The sequence below is a fragment of the Bos taurus genome, chromosome 4 (assembly GCF_002263795.3).
Source record: "Bos taurus isolate L1 Dominette 01449 registration number 42190680 breed Hereford chromosome 4, ARS-UCD2.0, whole genome shotgun sequence".
Taxonomy (NCBI): Eukaryota; Metazoa; Chordata; class Mammalia; order Artiodactyla; family Bovidae; genus Bos; species Bos taurus.
This window is the reverse complement of record NC_037331.1, coordinates 77,408,382-77,430,157: the sequence shown is the minus strand read 5'-3', so window position 1 is coordinate 77,430,157 and position 21,776 is coordinate 77,408,382. Positions and strand designations below refer to the sequence as shown.

The following is a 21,776-nucleotide window of genomic DNA, read 5'->3' as shown; positions in this document are numbered from 1 at the left end:
TAAGAGCACAACTGTTGCAGGGTTCCTCTTAATACCACTTCTACAGCTGCACTGCATCCCTGGAATGGAATATCCTAACAGTTTCCTTTCATTCTCTTCCACGCTGCATATTGGAATTTTTAGCCTATGAACAGATGCACGGAGAACAGTGTTAAAGGTAGGTGTGGAGGTGCTAAGAGTCAGGAGAAATAGAGCAAATCTCTAGTCAAGTTAACTGGCTTGTAATACATCATGAAATACAAAATGTGAAGAAAACAGTAGGCTTCAGTCATTCATGGTCTCATTAGTGTGAATAAACAATGGGAATAGATTAAAGCCTTGTCTAACTTCTTCCCCTCATCTAATTTTATTCTCCAGTATTAGAAGTCAAAGCATAAATATACCACTCGGGCTTTCTCAGTTTACTCCAACTTCAATGTAGTAAGTAGTTAGGGGAAATGCCTCTAAAACTAAGTGGTTTACTGCTACTTAACTCTTTGGTGCTGTTCTGGAACTACCTGAGTAGCTAGCCTAAAGTCAATATTTTAAACAAGTACATTTTTAAAAACAAAAAGAAACTGGTAATCTCTGTGTTTCAACATATAGTCAACTAAAATATCATGGTGATAGGTGCTGACTAATAGAGAAGGAGCAAAATAACTAATTCCTTCACAACAAGATGAGGATCAAGACTTAAAAGGACTGTATACATTTTTAATGATCCATGATTTTATACATGGTGATGTAAACACTGACATCTTCTCCATATCACTTAAAAGTGTGACAATCTTCTTTTTGTCCCTTTTTATATATCATGATGAAAATTTCATTAATGAAGTCAAGCTGAGCTATTTCTTACATGAGAGTGCTCCCCCACACACTTAGTGTCTAATGGATTTCCCCTAGTTAACAGCTAACATTTAATAAACCCTTCCTATGTGCCAGGTACTTCACTAAATGCTTTACATAATTAACTCATTTTTGTCTAGGAATACTATTATTATCATGAACATTTTAAAGATAGGAGACACAAAAGGGACACAAAAGTCAAATAATTTGCCAAGATTTTCATTCCACTCACTACAGCTACATCACACAATTACACCAAATGTAATGGCTTGAAAAACAATTTTATCACAAATGAAGTCTGTAGGTCAGAGGTTTGGACAGAGCACAAACATAATGTACAATGTCTGAGGCTACAACAAAGAAGACTCAACAACTAGGGACGCGTCAATGGCTGGGGGTGGGAGTCATGTGGGAAATTTTCACTTGTGTGTATGACTGTTGCTGCTTGTGGTCTAGCATCTTAGCTGGAGCTGTCACCTAGAGCGCGACACACGGCCTCTCTTGTGTCCTGTGCTTTCTCTGCAGCACGGCAGCTTCAGCACGTAGGACACCTTGCACGGCAGCACTGGGATCCAAGGGCAAGGGTCCTGGAAACGAGGCAGAGAATAAACTGTCTTTTCTGACCCAGCTTCAGACATCCCTCAGCACTTCTGTGACATTCCATTAGTCATAGGCAAATCTCAAGCCTGTGCAGATTCAAGAGGAGAGGATAGAGACCCCTCCTCTCATGGGAGGAGTATCAGGGTCACAGACTAGAAAGAGCAGGGGGCTGGAAATGCAGCCATCTTTGGAAAATACAATATACCACCATCTGAGAGCAGAGATTCCCAGTGTATGTTCTTAATGACCATACTCGACTGCAAGATTACAAGCTGGCACTCTTTATGGCACTAACAATCACGCTCTTGACCCAGTCCAAAAGATTGTGTATATGCAATGCCAGAATTCCAGAAAAACATCTACTTCTGCTTCACTGACCTCGCTAAGGCCTTTACTGTGTGGATAACAACTAATTGTGGAAAATTCTTAAAAGAGATGGGCATACCAGACTACCTTACTACCAGACTACCTCCTCAGGGAGGTAGGTAGATTTGTATGCAGGTCAAGGGGTCACACAGAGTTGGACACGACTGAATTGACATAGCAGCAGCAGCAAGGAGCAACAGTTAGAACCGGACATGGAACAACAGATTGGTTCAAAATTGAGAAAGGAGTTCATCAAGGCTGTATATTGTCACTCTGCTTATTTAATTTACATGCAGGGTATATCATGAGAGAATGCCAGGCTGGATGACTCACAAGCTGGAATCAACACCGCAGGGGGAAACATCAAGAACCTAAAACATGCAGATGATACCCCTCTAATAGCAAAAAGCAAAGAGGAACTAAAGAGCTTCTTGATGAGGGTGGAAAAGGAGAGTAGAAAAGCTGGCTTAAAACTCAATATTCAAAAAACTAAGATCATAGCATCCAGTCCCATCACTTCATAGCAAACAGATGGGGAAAAACTGAAAACAGCAGCAGATTTTAAGATCATAGCATCCAGTCCCATCACTTCATAGCAAACAGATGGGGAAAAACTGAAAACAACAGCATATTTTATTTTCTTGGGCTCCAAAATCACCTTGGATGGTGACTGCAGCCATGGAGCCATGAAATTAAAAGATGCTTGCTCCTTGGAAGGAGAGCTATGACAAACCTAGACAGCGTATTACAAAGCAGAGACATTACTTTGCCGACAAAGGTCCATAAAATCAAAGCTATGGTTTTTCCAGTAAACCGTATCACATCATCCAGAGATGTGAGAGTTGGACCATAAAGAAGGCTGAGCACCAAAGAACTGATGCTTTCAAACTGTGGTACTGGAGAAGACTCTTGAGAGTCCCTTGAACTTCAAGGAGAACAAACCAGTCAATCTTAAATGAAATCAATCCTGAATATTCACTGGAAGGACTGATGCCAAAGTTTCAATACTTCGGCGGCTGCTGCTGCTGCTGCATCACTTCAGTCATGTCTGACCCTGTGCGACCTCATAGATGGCAGCCCACCATGCTCCCCCATCCCTGGGATTCTCCAGGCAAGAACACTGGAGTGGGTTGCCATTTCCTTCTCCAATGCATGAAAGTAAAAAGTGAAAGTACCTGATGCTAAAAGCCCACACATTAGAGAAGATTTTGATACTAGGAAAGATGGAGAGCAGGAAGAGAAGGGGGTGAAAGAGGAGGATGAGACGGTTGGATGGCATCATTGACACAACGGATGTGAGTTTGAGCAAAGTCCAGGGGATAGTAAAGGACAGGGAAGCCTGGCATGCTGCTGCTCAAGGGATTGCAAAGAGTTGGACATGACTTAGCGACTGAACAACAACAACAATGGCATTCACAATTTGGAATGGGCAAAGGGACCAAGAGGAGAACGGGTTCTGAAGAGGGTTCTTTAGGCTACATTCCCTTCAGGTCCATTCCCCTCTGGAAGCCATCAGTGAAGCCAGGATTCTCTACACCACCAAGAAAACAAAGTGTCTCTTATAATCTCTCCACCATGACAGTATTTCGTGGTACTCAATTCCATCATAAAAATCATTTTAACTGTTTCTGAAAGATGGAAAGGGATGCCCCATGGACATCCTACTGTCATAGACTCGACTTCTGGTCTGCACACCATCTCTGATGTCGAATACGACAAACCTAACCCAAATCACACCTTGATTTCTGAGGTCACAGTAAAACTTCCACAAGATCCACATTATTTACAAATAAATCAACAAAATATTTCATAATCAGATGGGAATCTGCATGTCTAAGAGTAAGTTTCCAGAACTTTTTGGAAAGTAGAGGAACAGGAGGAGCCATTCAAAGCAAATAATCTCTTTTTTAATCTTACCACTGATTCCTCGGACAATTTCAAGGGGTTTGGAAAAACTAGAGCAGAATCGCGAGACTGGAGAATCAGACTATTCAGAGACTCTCCAATGTTAAATCTTTCAGGATCAGATCCCTGGCACAAAGCCAGGTGAACAAAAGGTGCAAACTGACTCACTGGACTAAAATCCCACCCTTCAATAGCTGCCAGGAAGAATATTGTTTTAAAATGCTATGGTTATTATTTGGGCTGTGAACAAACACCTTCCCATTAACAGCCCCTCATTATTATTCTGAAAAACCTTGGTGTTACCAAGGAATTTCGTGAAATCTGTTGGGGTTTCCTTTTTTTTTGTTAAAAATAATAAAATCATCATTGACTCCAATAAACTGTTGGTTGCTACAAAGGGAAAAACCAAGAATGCCTTCTACCTCGCCTGGTTTACACACTAGGTAAAAGCATGAGAACACTGTGCAATATTAGCGTAACTAGTTACGTGTTACTGATTTGAAAATACTGTACAGTAGTAATTTTTAAAAAAACAGAAACTGGTTTACTCGTTTAAACTTTCATTTTGAATACAATTTCAATTAACACAAACAACTTGGGCTGGCCTATTAAAACAACCAAAGAGAAGAGGAGACATTTAATGAATAAACTCGCTGGTAAACACTTTGTCTACATGGATTTTTCCAGAGGTACTGTGTTCTGGCTACGTGAGGCTGCCTTTGTTTCTTTCAATAAATCAAAGAAAGGAAAAAGGTGGGAAGGGGAAAGTGACAATCACACTTAATCCACACCAGGCTGCCATATGTCACTTTTTGTCCTTTGCTGGTTCATTGATTATTCATGAATTCACTACCTGAAAAGTGCTATATTTATCTTTACAGCCACAAAGCTGTCAATTCAGTTCCAAGTACGCCTGCCTTTGTTTTCAATGAAATGCACAGTCTGGGTGATAGTCTTTTGTACATGACACTGCCCTAGGCCATTAAAACAAGTATTAAAAAATTGACATAGGTGAAATTTCAGTGTTGATACTGGCCTGAGCCTTATTATTATTTTGTAATGACTGTTTTATCAAAAGAAACATGAAGTAGTCTTGGCTTTTAAAGACATCGGCCTCTAAGGATTTCCAGAGAGGCCCTAAACCCTACTCCCTCCTCTATTTTGTTATCAATGGTCTTACTGTTCCCATTTCTTTTCTTCTTTTATACCTGCTTGTTTCTGGTATAGCAGAGGTATAGTATCCTCTGCTATTAAGTTACCTGCTCAAAGCTACCTAAATTCCAACCACTGCTTTCCGGGCATGCATTACATCACTCTAGTTCAGAATCTGCCTCAAGGTTTCCTTTTCCCACATACAGTCACCGCCTTGAAGAATTCCACAGGTCATTTAAATTTCAACTTGTTTGCCAGCACCTAGAGAAGACAAACTTTTAAAAAAGCAAAGAGATACTCAGCTTTCAACACTAACTACCAGGCAAGAAGACAGGAAAAACAAGCTTGCCTAAAGACATTTTAAATGTTTCCCTGGTGGCTTCAAGCTTAAAACTACCACCACAAATCCATCACCTTTGTCCTGGAGAAGAAAGGTCAGAGGGAGAAAATAGATTACAAATATACCTGCAAGATAAAAATTCTGTGATTGGCTTAAAGGATAAAAAAGCGAACTGGAATCTCCACCAAATTACTGTCATTTCAATGTTTTATGATAATAAAGCCAAAAAGGTAAACTCAATTTATTTTTCCCTAGGTGTGCTCAACAACAATTTTGACATGAAAGTTCAAACATGTGATAAAGGTTAACAGTAAGTGACAGGGCAAAGACCTTATCCAAAGAGAAAAAAGCCCTTTATAAATAGTTTCAATATATCATGCATTCTTCCATGTTTTTATTTCAATTAATCTTTTGAGGATCCCCAAACCTAAAAGTCTCTAATTCAAGAATGTGATTAAGACCCGTAACTCCATTAACAGGAAAATGAGGCAGAGGGAGACTTAGTATTTTAGAACTCCATTATGATGTAAGACTAAGTCATCAAATTCCTCCCATGATTAACATATGAGATCAATGTTCATGTCTAAGAAAGCAAAAGGAAAAAGGATTCAAATTAAAAACAAGCTTTAGTCTTTTCAGGTTTTAAAAAGTAATTTAACTGTTGAGATTTATTCATGTCGGTGTTTAATTGTTTTATAGGATTATCTACCTTTAGAAGCCCCTAACCTGTTTGCTCTTTACCAAATGCATTACTACTTGTTCAGTCATCCAGGATTCAAACCTGGGCCTCCTCTGTCACCTGGCTTTCATTAGTCAGGATTAAGTTCGACCACATACAACAAGAGCAAAAACAGACAACAGATAAAGCCAATGGCTTACACAAGGTAATTGTATTCTCACGAAAAAAGATGCCCAGATGCAGCTGGGCCAGTGTGTACAGGTTCACAGTGCCAGGCTTTTTCCCTCTTGATGCTGTGTCATTCTCAAAACATGTCCCCACCTTCAAGGCCCAGGGTAGCTGCTTGGGCGCCTGCTATCACATGCCTATAATAGCCAGTAGGAAAGAGTGGAAGCAGGGTTCAATCCTTCTAATAACACTTTCTAGAAGTTGCACACAGCACTTCTTTCATCTCACTAAACTGAATTTAGTGATATGGTCACATCTAGCTACAAAAAAAACTTGATTTTCAATCTTTTCATTGGGCAACAACAGTATGTCCAACTGAAAATCTGGGTTCTACTTTACAAAGAAAATGTTTTCCAGGATGAGCACAGTCAGTCTTCAGGATACTTCTTACTCCACACATCAGTCCTCTCAGCTCTTCACCACTATTTAGCTAAGTCAATCCTATCAGCACGGTTTAATTCGCTTTATCATCATCTCTGCCTGAACGATAACATCTTGACCGAGTTCCTTGAGCCAAATGAAAATGAGGGGAAAACAGAGAGATTGGCTGCAATCTGCTGTCTGTGCGTTTGTGGGTAGTTTTGCTGAGCTTTAGTGGTCAGAGATGGAGATAAGGGTCCTGAGAAGGAAATCTGTCCATATGTCAGGAAACACTTCTCAGTGGAAAGAATAAAACAAAAAAAACAGAAAAAAAATATTAACAACATTCTATATGCAACACAAATATTTTCCACAAATGAAAGCAAAATAAAAACTTTTGCAGATAAATAAAAGCTGATAGAATTCACTGAAAACAGACATGCACTATGAGAAATTTTTTAATTGAAACATTTGATATATACTGATGAAAGTAATCAAAGATAACAGATGGAAATATGTATCATGTTCTTGGGTTGGAAGAATCAATATTGTGAAAATGACCATACTACCCAAAGCATTTTACAGATTCAGGGCAATCTCTATCAAACTACTAATGGCATTTTCCACAGAATTAGAACAAAAAAATTTACAATTTGTATGGAAACACAAAAGACCCTCAAGAGCCAAAGCTATCTTGAGAAAGAAAAACAGAGCTGGAGGAATCAGGCTCCCAGACTTCGGGCTGTACTACAAAGCTACAGTAATCAAGATAGTATGGTACTGGCACAAAAACAGAAATATAGATCAATGGAATAAGATAGAAAGCCTACAGATAAACCCACATATATATGGTCACCTAATCTTTGACAAAAGAAACAAGAATATACAATGGAGAAAAGACAGTCTCTTCAATAAGTGGAGCTAGGAATGAATACAAGAGAGCTACATGTAAAAAGAATGAAATTAGAGCACTCCCTAAAACCATACACACTCCAGTATTCTTGCCTGGAGAATTCCATGGACAGAAGAGCCTGGTGGGCTACAGTCCATGGGGTCGCAAAGAGGCAAACATGACTAAGTGACTAACACTTAAACCTGTCATCTCCTGCATTAGGAGGCAAATTCTTTACCACTGAGCCACCAGGGAAGCCCAAAGGAAGCCGTAAGTAAGACAAAAAGACAACCGTAGAATGCAAGAAAATATTTGCAAATAAAGCAACTGACAAGGAATTCATCTCCAAAATATACAAACAGCTCATATAGATCAATATCAAAAAAACAAACAACCCAATCAAAAAAATGGGCAGAAGACTAAACTGACATTTTTCCAAAGAAGACTTCCGTACAGCAAACAAGCACATGAAATGATGCTCAACATCACTGCTGAAAGTGCAAGTCACTCAGTTGTGTTCGACTCTTTGTGACACCGTGGACTATACAGTTCATGGAATTCTCCAGGCCAGAATACTGGAGTGGGTAGCCTTTCCCTTCTCCAGGGAATCTTCCCAACCCAGGGATAGAACCCAGGTCTCCTGCATTGCAGACATATTCTTTATCAGCTGAACCACCAGGGAAGCCCAAGAATACTGGAGTGGGTAGCCTATCCTTTCGTCAGTGGATCTTTCTGACTCAAGAATCAAATCAGGGTCTCCTGCATTACAGGCAGACTCTTCACCAGCTGAGCTACCATGGAAGCCCAATATCACTATTAGAGAAATGCAAATGAAAACTACAATGAGGTATCACTTCACACAGGTCAGAATGGTCATCATCAAAAATTTCATAAACAATAAATGTTGGAGAGGGTATGGAGAAAATGGAACTCTCCTACACTGTTGGTGGGAATGTAAACTGGTACAACCACTACGGAGAACAGTATGGAGGCTCCTCAAAAAACTAAACACAGAACTACCATACGACCCAGCAATCCCACTCCTGGGCATACTCCTGGAGAAACATATAATTAAAAAGATACATGATGTACCCCTCACCCCCGGTGTTCAATGCAGCACTATTTACAATAGCCAGGACATGGAAGTAACCCAAATCTCCACCAGCAGAGGAATGGATAAAGAAAATGTGGTACATTTATACAGTGGAATATTACTCAGCCACAAAAAGGAACGAAATGGTGCCATCAGACGTGGATGGACCTAGAAACAGTCATACAGAATGAAGTCAGAAAGAGAAAAACAAATATTATATATTAATGCATATATGTGGAATCTAGAAAAATGGCATAGATGAACCTATTTGCAAAGCAGAAATAGAGACATGGAGAACCAATGTACGAGTACCAAGAGGGGAAGGGGGGCTGGTAAGGATTGGGAGACTGGGATATATACACTACTCATGAAATAACTTTACTCAGCTTTCATTCCAATCCTAAAGAAAGGCAATTCCAAAGACTGCTCGAACTACCACACAACTGTACTCATCTCACACGCTGGTAAAGTAATGTTTAACATTCTCCAAGCCAGGCTTCAGCAATACGTGAACCATGAACTTCCAGATGTTCAAGCTGGTTTTAGAAAAGGCAGAGGAACCAGAGATCAAATTGCAAACATCCACTAGATCATCGAAAAAGCAAGAGAGTTCCAGAAAAACATCTATTTCTGCTTTATTGCCTATGCCAAAGTTTTTGACTGTGTGGATCACAATAAACTGTGGAAAATTCTTCAAGAGATGGGAATACCAGACCACCTGACCTGCCTCTTGAGAAACCTGTATGCAGGTCAGGAAGCCACAGTTAGAACTGGACATGGAACAACAGACTGGTTCCAAATAGGAAAAGGAGTACGTCAAGGCTGTATATTGTCATCCTGCTTATTTAACTTATATGCAGATTACATCATGAGAAACACTGGGCTGGAGGAAGCACAGCTGGAATCAAGATTGCGGGGAGAAATATCAATAACCTCAGATATGCAGATGACACCACCCTTATGGCAGAAAGTGAGGAGGAACTCAAAAGCCTCTTGATGAAAGTGAAAGAGGAGAGTGAAAAAGTTGGCTTAAAGTTCAACATTCAAAAAACAAAGATCATGGCATCCAGTCCCATCACTTCATGGGAAAGAGATGGGGGAACAGTGGAAACAGTGTCAGACTTTATTTTTGGGGCTCCAAAATCACTGCAGATGGTGATTGCCCCCATGAAATTAAAAGACGCTTACTCCTTGGAAGGAAAGTTATGACCAACCTAGATAGCATATTGAAAAGCAGAAACGTTACTTTGCCAACAAAGGTCCATCTAGTCATGGTTTTCCAGTGGTCATGTATGGATGTGAGAGTTGGACTGTGAAGAAGGCTGAGTGCCGAAGAATTGATGCTTTTAAACTGTGGTGCTGGAGAAGACTCTTGAGAGTCCCCTGTACTGCAAGGAGATCCAACCAGTTCATCCTAAAGGAGATCAGTCCTGGAAGTTCATTGGAAGGACTGATGCTGAAGCTGAAACTTCAGTACTTTGGCCACCTCATGCGAAGAGTTGACTCATTGGAAAAGACCCTGATGCTGGGAGGGATTGGGGGCAGGAGGAGACGGGGACGACAGAGGATGAGATGGCTGGATGGCATCATCGACTCAATGGACTCGAGTCTGGGTAAACTCCGGGAGTTGGTGATGGACAGGGAGGCCTGGCATGCTGTGATTCTTGGGGTCACAAAGAGTCGGACACACCTGAGCGACTGAACTGAACTAAATGAAATAACTAATAAGAATGAACTATATAGTACAGGGAATTCTACTCAAAGCCCTGTGGTGACCTAAATGGGAAGGAAATCCAAGGAAGACAGGATATATGAATACATGTGGCTGATTCAGTTTGCTGTACAGCAGAAACTAACGACATTATAAAGCAACCATACTTCAGCAAAAATATATTTGACATATAACACCGTGTAAATTTAAGGTATACAATTTATATTGTAATACAATTGCCTTTGTAGCAATAATCACCTTTATCACATTATTTAACTATTTTCTTTTTAGTGGTTGGAATAACTGAGTTTGTTTCTTAGCAAGTTTGATGATTGTAACAATATTATCTGTAGTCTCTGTACTATGCATTAATTCTCTACCACTTATTTAACTACTTGGTAGCAAGTCTGTCCTCTTAAACATCTTTCCTATCCATCCACCTACAATCCTCTGGTAACCAACATTTTACTCTGTTTCTATGAGTTTGTTTTTTTCCGATTCTTCATATAAGTGATATCATACAGTATTTGTCTTTCTCTGACTTATCTCATGAGAAATATTAAAGTTCTTCCAGCAGAAGAAAAATACCAAATGGAAACTTGTAACCACAAAAAAGCCAGAGAGGCCTACAATATAAAACACATGGCTAAATGCTAAGGACATTTTTCTCTCAATTTTAATCTTTTTAAAGGTTAATTGAAATGACATCAGCAAGATGGCACAAGAGTTTTCTACTGCTATTTCCCCAAAGACCAACTGACTAGGACAATCACCTACCAAGAAGGCAGCTTTTGTAGAACTCCGGAGTCCAGCAGAGAAGCTCCAGGACACTACGGGAGCAAAATAAAAAAGGGATTAGATGTAGAAGTAAAACGACCACGTTACCCTCTCCCCAACAGTGGTGTAACTCAGGATCTCTCGCCAGCTATTTCTCCCACCATGGAATGTTTGAGAGCATGCAAGTGAGTACTCAGCTTCCCCAGCTGGACAGCATACTGCCAAAAGGACCCACTTCTTTCCTGCCCCATCTAGGGGTACTGAGGTGAATGTACAACTGAGGGGCAGGGAGGGGCTGCCAGAGCCAGAGACGTGTCAAAGTAACATGGATCCTACTAACCATTTCGAGGACAGCAGCAAGTCCACAGCTGAACTGCTGGGGAGGCTTCACCTTCAGTAACCTCAACGATCTGTGCACCTCACTCACACACACTCTCCCACCCAGTGGCAGGCTCCCCCCTGCTCCACACTTTCATGAGGGATGTGTTCAACACTCTGCATGCAACTAAAATTGTGTATAAAAAGATGTAAATACAAAGGAATAATATTAAGCCATTAAAAAAACACACACACAAGGAAATCCTATCATTTGCAACAACCTGGATGAAACCGGAGGACATTATGCTAAGTGAGATAACCCAGAGAAATAAAAAGAAATATTGCATAATCTCAAATACTGGACACTCTTAAAAGAAAGCTGAACTCACAGAAACAGAGTGGTAGGGTGGTTGCCGGAGACTAGGGAAATGGAGAGAGGTTAAAGGGTACAAACTTTCAGTTATTAGATGAAAAAGTCCTGAGAATCTAAGTACAACATGACTACCGCAAAAACAGCACAATGAAAGTACAGAATGGTGATTATATTCTGTATTAGATAACTGAAATTTGCAGAGAGTAGATATTAAAGGTTGTCACACACACACAATCACTAAGGTAATGGTTAAGTTGATTCTGGAAATACTTTCACAATCTATACCAATATCAAATCATCATGTTGTACACTTTAAATATAGTTTTGTAAATTATACCTCAAAAGCTGGAAAAAACTAACTGGCTCTTTAAAGAAAGTTCAATAATTAGGTATGTGGTTTATAACAAGTAGAAGTAAAATGTGATAAAATAACATAAGATGAGGACGCAGAATGGAAGTATACTGTGTAAGATTCCTGTGTGAAATGGTATATCACTTAAAGATAAATTAATAATTAGCTATATAAACTCTAGAGTAACTACTAGAAAGTAAAACAAAAGGTACAGCTAATAAGCCAATAATGGAGATAGAATGGAATCACAAAAAAATACTGTTAATCCAAAAGAAACGAGGAAAACATGAAGAAAGAGGAATAAAGATGAGACATTTAGAAAACAGAGAACAAGATGGGAAATTTTAAATTGATCATGTTGATAATAAATGCAAATTGTCTAAACATTATGCTTAGATGGCAGAGATCATCCTAATGGAAAAAAGAAAAAAAGCAAGACCCAACAACATACCATCTGCAGAATTAGCTGATCAACAACACTCACCAAAGTCTCTAAGGCCTATAAAAATTTAAAATATCTTCTTCCTTATACCTGGGAAATTACTTGATGGAGAAGGAAGGAGGGCCCAAAAGGGGCTAATAAATCTTCACAGTGAGTCAAGAAATTTTGCATCAATAAAAAATTTCCCTTCCAGACAAGGAACAAGACCTGGAAATGACATATAGATTCAAGGCATTAGCTCTGATAGAGTGCATGAAGAACTGTGGATGAGGGTTCGTGACACTGTGCAGGAGGCAGTGATCAAGACCATCCCCAAGAAAAAGTAACGCAAAAAGGCACAATGGTGGTCTGAGGAGGCCTTACAAATACCTGAGAAAAGAAGAGAAGTGAAAGACAAATGAGAAAAGGAAAAAATACCTATCTGAATGCAGAGTTCCAAAGGAATAGAAACGAGAGAAAAGAAAGCCCTCATCAGTGATCAATGCAAAGAAATAGAGGAAAACAATAAAATGGAAAAGCCTAGAGATCGCTTCAAGAAAATTAGAGATACCAAGGAAACATTTCATGCAAAGATGGGCTCAATAAAGAACAGAAATGGTATGGACCTAACAGAAGCAGAAGATATTAAGAAGAGGTGGCAAGAGTACACAGAAGAACTGTACAAAAAAGATCTTCATGACCCAGATAACCACGATGGTGTGATCACTCACCTAGAGCCAGACTTCCTGGAATACTAAGTCAAGTGGGCCTCAGGAAGCATCACTACAAACAAAGCTAGTGGAAGTGATGGAATTCCAGTTGAGCTATTTCAAACCTAAAGATGCTGCTGTGAAAGTGCTACACTCAATATGCCAGCAAATGTGGAAAACTCAGCAGTGGCCACAGGACTGGAAAAGGTCAGTTTTCATTCCAATCCCAAAAAAAGGCAATGCCAAAGACTGTTCAAACTACTGCACAATTTCACTCATCTCACATGCCAGTAAATTAATGCTCAAAATTCACCAAGCCAGGCTTCAACAGTACGTGAACTGCGAACTTCCAGATGTTCGAGCTGGATTTAGAAAAGTCAGAGGAACCAGAGACCAAATTCCCAACATCTGCTGGATCATCGAAAATGCAAGGGAGTTCCATAAAAACATCTACTTCTGCTTTATTGACTACACCAAAGCCTCTGACTATGCGGACCACAACAAACTGGAAACTTCTTCAAGAAATGGGAATAACAGACCACCTTACCTGCCTCCTGAGAAATCTGTGTGCAGGTCAAGAAGCAACAGTTAAAACTGGACAAGGAACAATGGACTGGTTCCAAATTGGGAAAGGAGTATGTTAAGGCTGTATATTGTCACCCTGCTTATTTAACTTCTATGCAGAATCAGTCAGTCCAGTCGCGTCCGACTCTTTGGGACCCCATGGACTGCAGCACTCCAGGACTCCCTGTCCATCACCAACTCCCAGAGCTTGCTCAAACTCAGGTCCATCTAGTCGGTGATGCCATGAAACCATCTCATCCTCTGTCGTCCTCTTTTCCCCCTGCCTTCAATCTTTCTCAGCATCGGGGTCTTTTCCAGTGAGTCAGTTCTTTTCATCAGGTGGCCAAAGTATTGGAGTTTCAGCTTCAGCATCAGTCCTTCCAATGAATATTCAGGACTGACTTCCTTTAGGATGAACTGGTTGGATCTCCTTGCAGTCCAAGGGACTCTCAAGAGTCTTCTCCAACAACACAGTTCAAAAGCATCAATTCTTCGGCACTCAGCTTTCTTTATAATCCAACTCAGACATTCATACAAGACTATGGGAAAAACCATAGCTTTAACTAGACAGACTTTTGGAGGCAAAGTATGTCTGTTTTTAATATGCTGTCTAGGTTGGTCATAACTTTTCTTCCAAGGAGTAAGCATCTTTTGATGGCTGCAGTCACCATCTGCAGTGATTTTGGAGCCCAAGAAAAGAAAGTCTCTGTTTCCACTGTTTCCCCATCTATTTGCCATTAAGTCATGGGATCAGATGCCCTGATCTTAATTTTCTGAATGCTGAGTTTTAACCCAATTTTTTCGCTGTCCTCTTTCACTGTCATCAAGAGGCTGTTTAGTTCTTCCTCGCTTTCTGCCATAAGGGTGGTATCATCTGCATATCTGAGGTTATTGATATTTCACCCAGCAATCTTGATTCCAGCTTCTGCTTCATCCAGCCCACCATTTCTCATGATACACTCTGCATAAAATTTAAATAAGCAGGGTGACAATATACAGCCTTGCTACTGCTGCTGCTGAGTCACTTCAGTCATGTCGAACTCTGTACAACCCCATAATGGCAGCCCACCAGGCTCCCCCATCCCTGGGATTCTCCAGGCAAGAACACTGGAGTGGGTTGCCATTTCCTTCTCCAATGCATGAAAGTGAAAAATGAAAGCGAAGTTGCTCAGTCGTGTCCAACTCTTAGCAACTCCATGGACTATAGCCTACCAGGCTCCTCCATCCATGGGATTTTCCAGGCAAGAGTACTGGAGTGGGTGGCCACAGCTTTGACGTACTCATTTTCCTATTTGGAACCAGTCTACTGTTCCATGTCCAGTTCTGTTGCTTCCTGACCTGCATACAGATTTCTCAAGAGGCAGGTCAGATGGTCTGGTATTCCCATCTCTTTCAGAATTTTCCACAGTTTGTGGTGATCCACACAGTCAAAGGCTTTGGCATAGTCAATAAAGCAGAAATAGATGTTTTTCTGGAACTCTCTTGCTTTTCTGATGATCCACGGATGTTGGCAATTTGATCTCTGTTTCCTCGGCCTTTTTTAAAACCAGCTTGAACATCTGGAATTTGGCAGTTCACATACTGTTGAAGCCTGGCTTGGTGAATTTTGAGCATTACTTTACTAGTGTGTGAGATGACTGAAATTGTATCATAGTTTGAGCATTCTTTGGCATTGCCTTTCTTTGGGATTGCAATGAAAACTGACCTTTTCCAGTCCTGTGGCCACTGCTGAGTTTTCCAAATGTGCTGGCATGTTGAGTGCAGCACTTTCACAGCATCATCTTTTAGGATTTGAAATAGCTCAACTGGAATTCTATCACCTCCACTAGCTTTGTTTGTAATGATGCTTCCAAGGCCCACTTGACTTCGTATTCCAGGATGTCTGGCTCTAAATGAGTGATCACACCATCATGACTATCTGGGTCGTGAAGATCTTTTTTGTACAGTTCTTCTGTGTACTCTTGCCACCTCTTCTTAATATCTTCAGCTTCTGTTAGGTCCATACCATTTCTGTCCTTTATCAAGCCCATCTTTGTATGAAATGTTCCCTTGGTACCTCTAATTTTCTTGAAGAGATCTCTAGTCTTTCCCATTATATCGTTTTCCTCTATTTCTTTGCATTGATCACTAAGGAAGGTTTTCTTATCTCTCCTTGCATTCTTTGGGACTCTGCATTCAAAAAGGTATATCTTTCCTTTTCTCCTTTGCTTTTAGCTTCTCTTCTTTTCACAGCTATTTGTAACAGACAGCCATTTTGCTTTTTTGCAACTCTTTTTCTTGATCCCTGTCTCCTGTACAATGTCATGAACCTCATTCCATAGTTCATCAGGCACTCTATCAGATCTAATCCCTTGAATCTATTTCTCACTTCCACTGTATAATCATAAGGGATTTGATTTAGATCATACCTGAATGGTCTAGTGGTTCTTCCCTACTTTCTTCAATATAAGTCTGAATTTGGCAATAAGGAGTTCATGATCTGAACCACAGTCAGCTCCCAGTCTTGTTTTTGCTGACTGTATAGAGCTGCACCATCTTTGGCTGCAAAGAATATAATCAATCTGATTTCGGTATTGACCATCTGGTGATGTCCATGTGTAGAGTCTTCTCTTGTGTTGGCTGGAACGGCAGCTGCACAGCACTGAAGCGGCTGTGAGGAGAAACCCCAAGTTCAAGGGCAAAGAGGCCCCAGCAAGAGGGTAGGAGGGGCAAACTCGTATTTAGAATCAAACCTCATTACCACCAGAGATACTCAGAGGGCTCAAACAAACTTTGTGCGCACCAGTAGCCAGGGATCCCACAGAGACTGAGACAGAACTGTGTTTGAGTATCTCCTGTGGAGGTATGAGTCAGCAGTGGACTGACGCAGGGGCAAGGCTCTGGGTGCAGCAGACTTGGGTATGGCATAAGCCCTCTTGGAGGAGGTCGTCATTAACCCCACCACAGAGCTGCCAGAACTTACACAGGACTGGGAAATAAACTCGTGGAGGGCACAAACAGAACCTTGTGCGCACCAGGACCCAGGAGAAAGGAGCAATGACCCCACAAAAGACTGACCCAGACTTGCCTATGCAGAGTACATCATGCAAAATGCCAGTCTAGATGAAGGATAAGCTGGAATCAAGACTGCCAGGAGAAATATCAATAACCTCAGATATGCAGATGACACCACCCTTTTGGCAGAAAGCAAAGAACTAAACAGCCTCTTGATGAAAGTGAAAAAGGACAGTGAAAAAGTTGACTTAAAACTCAACATTCAAAAAACTAAGATCATGGCATCGAGTCCCATCACTTCATGGCAAATAAATGGGGAAACGATGGAAACAGTGAGAGACTTTATTTTCTTGGGGTCCAAAATCACTGCAGATGGTGACTGCAGCCATCAAATTAAAAGACACTTGCTCCTTGGAAGAAAAGTTACGACCAACTTCAGTTCAGTTCAGTTCAGTCACTCAGTCGTGTCCGACTCTTTGCGACCCCATGAATCGCAACATGCCAGGCCTCCCTGTCCATCACAAACTCCCGGAGTTCACTCAGACTCAAGTCCTTCGAGTCAGTGATGCCATCCAGCCATCTCATCCTCTGGCATTCCCTTCTCCTCCTGCCCTCAATCCCTCAAGGCATCAGAGTCTTTTCCAATGAGTCAGCTCTTCGCATGAGGTGGACAAGGTACTGGAGTTTCAGCTTCAGCATCATTCCCTCCAAAGAAATCCCAGGGCTGATCTCCTTCAGAACGGCCTAGTTGGATCTCCTTGCAGTCCAAGGGACTCTCAAGAGTCTTCTCCAACACCACAGTTCAAAAGCATCATTTCTTTGGCGCTCAGCCTTCTTCACAGTCCAACTCTAGACAGCATATTAAAAAGCAGAGACATTATTTTGCCACCAAAAGTCCATCTAGTCAGAGTTATGGTTTTTCCAGAATAAAGAAAGCTAAATGCCAAAGAATTGATGCTTTTGAACTGTGTTGTTGGAGAAGACTCTTGAGAGTCCCTTGGACTGCAAGGAGATCCAACCAGTTCATCCTAAGGAAGTCAGTCCTGAATATTCATTGGAAAGACTGATGCTGAAGCTGAAACTCCAATACTTTGGCCACCTGATGAAAAGAACTGACTCACTGGAAAAGACCCTGATGCTGAGAAAGATTGAGGGCAGGGGGAGAAGGGGACAACAGGGGATGAGATGGTTTCATGGCATCACCAACTAGATGGACCTGAGTTTGAGCAAGCTCTGGGAGTTGGTGATGGACAGGGAAGCCTGGCATGCTGCAGTCCATGAGGTTGCAAAGAATCAGACATGACTGAGCAACTGAACTGAACTGAACAAATTTCCCTGCCACACAATGAACAAATACAAGTGTCAGAATTATGCATTCTGCCTTTCCCTAACACAGAATGGAATGTGACGAGAAGACAGACATTTTGGGTGAATTCAAGCCTCCCGGCCACATGGAAAATAAGATTAATTTGAAAAGGCCAGTAGAGTTAGTTGTCCTAATTAATTCATATCACACTGACCCACTAAGGCTCCTGCAAAATTAAGCCCCCATCACCAGTTAATTCTACAATAGTCACTGGGCAATAAGAAAGAAGTTTGTGCTGTATCAAGTCAAGGATTAAATCATTTGTAGGAGCCAGTAAATGTGTTGGTATCTATTACCCAACATCTTGACAAGTTAGGCTATCAAACATGCACTTTAGCCTGCTGAGCAAGTCAGCCCAATAAAATAGGTAACCAGGCAATGACCCAGAATTTTCCTCCTCTGTCAAGTAGAAACAAAATATAGATTTCACTGTCTCTTTCATAAATAGGAAGCTATATGCAAGTACATGTGTAGCCATACACATAATTTCCCCAGTAAGCATTACAAGGTAACAAAAAAATAATTCTTAAGATTTAGAATAGGGCAGTTAGAAACACTGGGTCAGCATATGATCTTGAATTCCTGGAAAGCAGCAAACAATAGCAGAACAGTTTCAAAATTTTATGTAGCCTCTTAATACAGATTGTGGTTTGTAAAGCCAATGAGCAAATATTGGGAAGGTGTATCTGAAGGACAGTCAGAGCTGAGTGGGAGCAGACAGTCTTATACTGGGTTGTTTTATCCAAGGATCTAGATAAGAAACATGGAGCCAGGATTCATAAGAGAAATCAAGGCAGCCAATGAAATAATCAGGTCATGAGGAAAGTGGGAAAGCCAAGTGGAGGACTTTTTCTGAGGAGCAGTACAAATGCTTGTATGAGTTTTCTATGGCTACTGTAACAAATTACCACAAACTCAGTGGCTTAAAACAACACAGATTTGGACTTCACTGGTGGTCCAGTGGTTAAAAATTTGCCTGCCAATACAGGGAACGTGGGTTCGATCCCTGGTCTGGGAAGATCTCACATGCCTCAGGGCAGCCAGAACCATGCGCCACAACTACTGAAGCCCAGGAGTCCAGAGCCTGTGCTCCCCACCAAGAGAAACCACAGCAACAAGAAGCCCGTGCACCATAACCAAGAGTAGCCCCGCTCCCTGTAACTAGAGAGTGCCTATGTGCAGCAATGAAGACCCAGTGCAGCCAAAAAAATAAATTCATCAACATTTAAAAAAATAAAACACAGATTTATTATCCTAGGTTCTGCTCATTAGAAGTCTAACAGACCTCACAGGGCTACGATCAGGGTGTCAGTAGGATATACCTTTTCTGGGAGCTTTACAGAAGAATTTCTTTCTTTGACTTTCCATCTTGTAGATGTCATCCACCTTCCTTGACTCACGGTCCCTTCCTCCATCTTCAAAGGAGGCTTGGTCCTTCTCACGTGGCTCTCTCTCTGGTTCTTTCGATTCCCCTCTTCCACTTTTAGGGACCCGTGATTACACTGGGATCACCAAATTAATCCAGAATAATCTCCATGTTTTGAGGTCAGCTGAATAGTAATTTTAACTCCCCTTACCACGTAACTCAGATGGTAAAGAGTCTGCCTGCAATGCAGGAGACTGGGGTTTGATCCCTGGGTTGGGAAGATCCCCTGGAGAAGAAAATGGCAACCCACTCCAGTATTCTTGCCTGGGAGATCCCATGGACGGAGGAGGCTGGTGGGCTATAGTCCATGGGGTCACAAAGAGTTGGACACGACTGAGCGACTAACACTTTCACTTGGCTTTACCACATAATGTTAATATAATCAACAGTTCCAAGGTTTGAATGTGAACACACTAGGGTGGGGGTAATGGAGATGACAGCAACAACATTATTCTGCCTACCATAGTGCTGCTAGCAGCTTTCCATAGGGATTCCTCCACTGATTTCCATGAATAAAGCAAGTCTACGCTATTGTAGATCTTCAGGAAGGTGTGGACAAGGTGGCCAAGAAAGCATTAATAGTACTGCAGACTGGACCAGAATAGAGTAGCTGGGAAGCTTAGTGCCACTAAGAAGCACAAAGACACAAAAAATAGCGGGTGGAGGTGGGAGAAGGATCAGGGTTTGAGCCAAAGACGTAGCACTGGCTGTAAGATCTTACTTGGGCAAGTCACTTAACTTTCACATCCCGCTTTCCTCATCCATAAAATGAAAAAGTTGATCTAAATAAATAATCCTCTATAGTCTCTTCAAAGTGCTACAATGTAATGTATTAGGGGAGAAAGGAAAAAAGACCAAAAGTTTATTCTCTTTAAATTTAAAACCAGGGCTTAGTATTTCATCTTCCCATGGAAATGGAGAGTAGAAAAGTAGACTTTTTTATTTTGAGGACAAATAAATAACATCTTGAAAACACTAAGTATGTGGGAAAATCTGACTCTCTAAACTATTATTTATTAAACTTTTAACTAATCCATGTAAATTTAAAAAGTCAACAGATGACATATTCTGATGTTCCTAATCACTTTGCTGACAAAGGTCCATCTAGTCAAAGCTATGGTTTTCCCAGTAGTCATGTAGAGATGTGAGAGTTGGACCATAAAGGCTGAGCCCTGAAGAATTGATACTTTCAAGCTGTGGTGTTGGAGAAGACTCTTGAGAGTCCCTTGGAGAGCAAGGAGATCAAACCAGTCAATCCTTAAAGGAAATAAACCCTGAATATTCATTGGAAGGACTGATGCTGAAGCTGAGGCTCCAATACTTTGGCCACCTGATGGGAAGAGCTGACTCATTAGAAAAGACCCTGATGCTAAGAAAGATTGAGGCAGGAGAAGGAGATGACAGAGGACAAAATGGTTGGATGGCATCACTGACTCAATGGACATGAGTTTGAGCAAATTCCAGGAGATGATGAAGGACAGCAAAGTCTGGCACGCTGCAGTCCAGGGGGTTGCAAAGAGTCGGACACAACTGAGCAACTGAACAACAATAATTAAAATACATAAAATGATAATATTATACCATTAGGAAAAGAAAGAAAATTTTAGAAGGTTAACCAATCTTTAGTTTTGGGGAGGAAGGATTGGGAACCATGTAGGAACCAGTTCCTAGGAAGTAGAAAGTGTCATTCAGGACAAATCATGAGTTATGAAACTGGTAACCAACAGATTAATAAATACAAAGAACAACAAACACTTAAATGTAAAAAAATGAATTAAATGTCCATGATTTCAGAATACTAATTTTAAGAAGATAAAGTATGAAATATACTATGTAGTTAATCCTTAATACACAAGAATATTGTTCATGGTATTTGAATATTTATTGATTGTAGCAATTCTCAGCTATTCAATATAACTCAATCTCCAGAAACAATACCTAGGCTTCTTACCAGAAAGAACTGATTATAATCATTAACATCCTACACAAATGTACCAGAGGAACACAGAAAAGTATAAAGATTTATAGTCAACCTAAAAGTTAAGGAGTATCTCCTCTAAGATAATAATCCAGATACACACTTTTTGGTCTCAATTAACTCTTACATAAATATTAGAAAGGTAGGCTTTGGGAATTCAGAAATAAATATCTGGGTAATTTACACAGAAAGAGAGAGCTACAGGTTTTGTAAATGATTGCCTGTTCTAAATGATAACTATGTTAAAAAAAAAAAAAAACAAATGTATATGGAATCAACATTTTAAGGACATCACAGCTGAAATCAGGACAAATATTTATGTTCATGGAAGGAAAGCTGTGGT

At 40.7% G+C, this 21,776-nt stretch overlaps 1 protein-coding gene across 24 annotated transcripts in view; it reads right to left on the bottom strand.

Moving 5' to 3' along the window:
- COA1 (cytochrome c oxidase assembly factor 1) overlaps nucleotides 1-21,776 on the bottom strand; it is a 94,645-nt gene that overhangs the window by 35,751 nt on the left and 37,118 nt on the right. For 18 of the 24 annotated variants that reach the window (XM_059885454.1, XM_059885456.1, XM_024990539.2 and 15 more), the window contains one exon: nucleotides 10,932-10,984. The exons of the other annotated variants lie outside the window; for them this stretch is intronic. In XM_059885454.1, coding sequence (XP_059741437.1) covers nucleotides 10,932-10,984 — 53 coding nt within the window. The remainder of the gene's footprint in view (nucleotides 1-10,931; nucleotides 10,985-21,776) is intronic. 24 annotated transcript variants of the gene reach the window in all.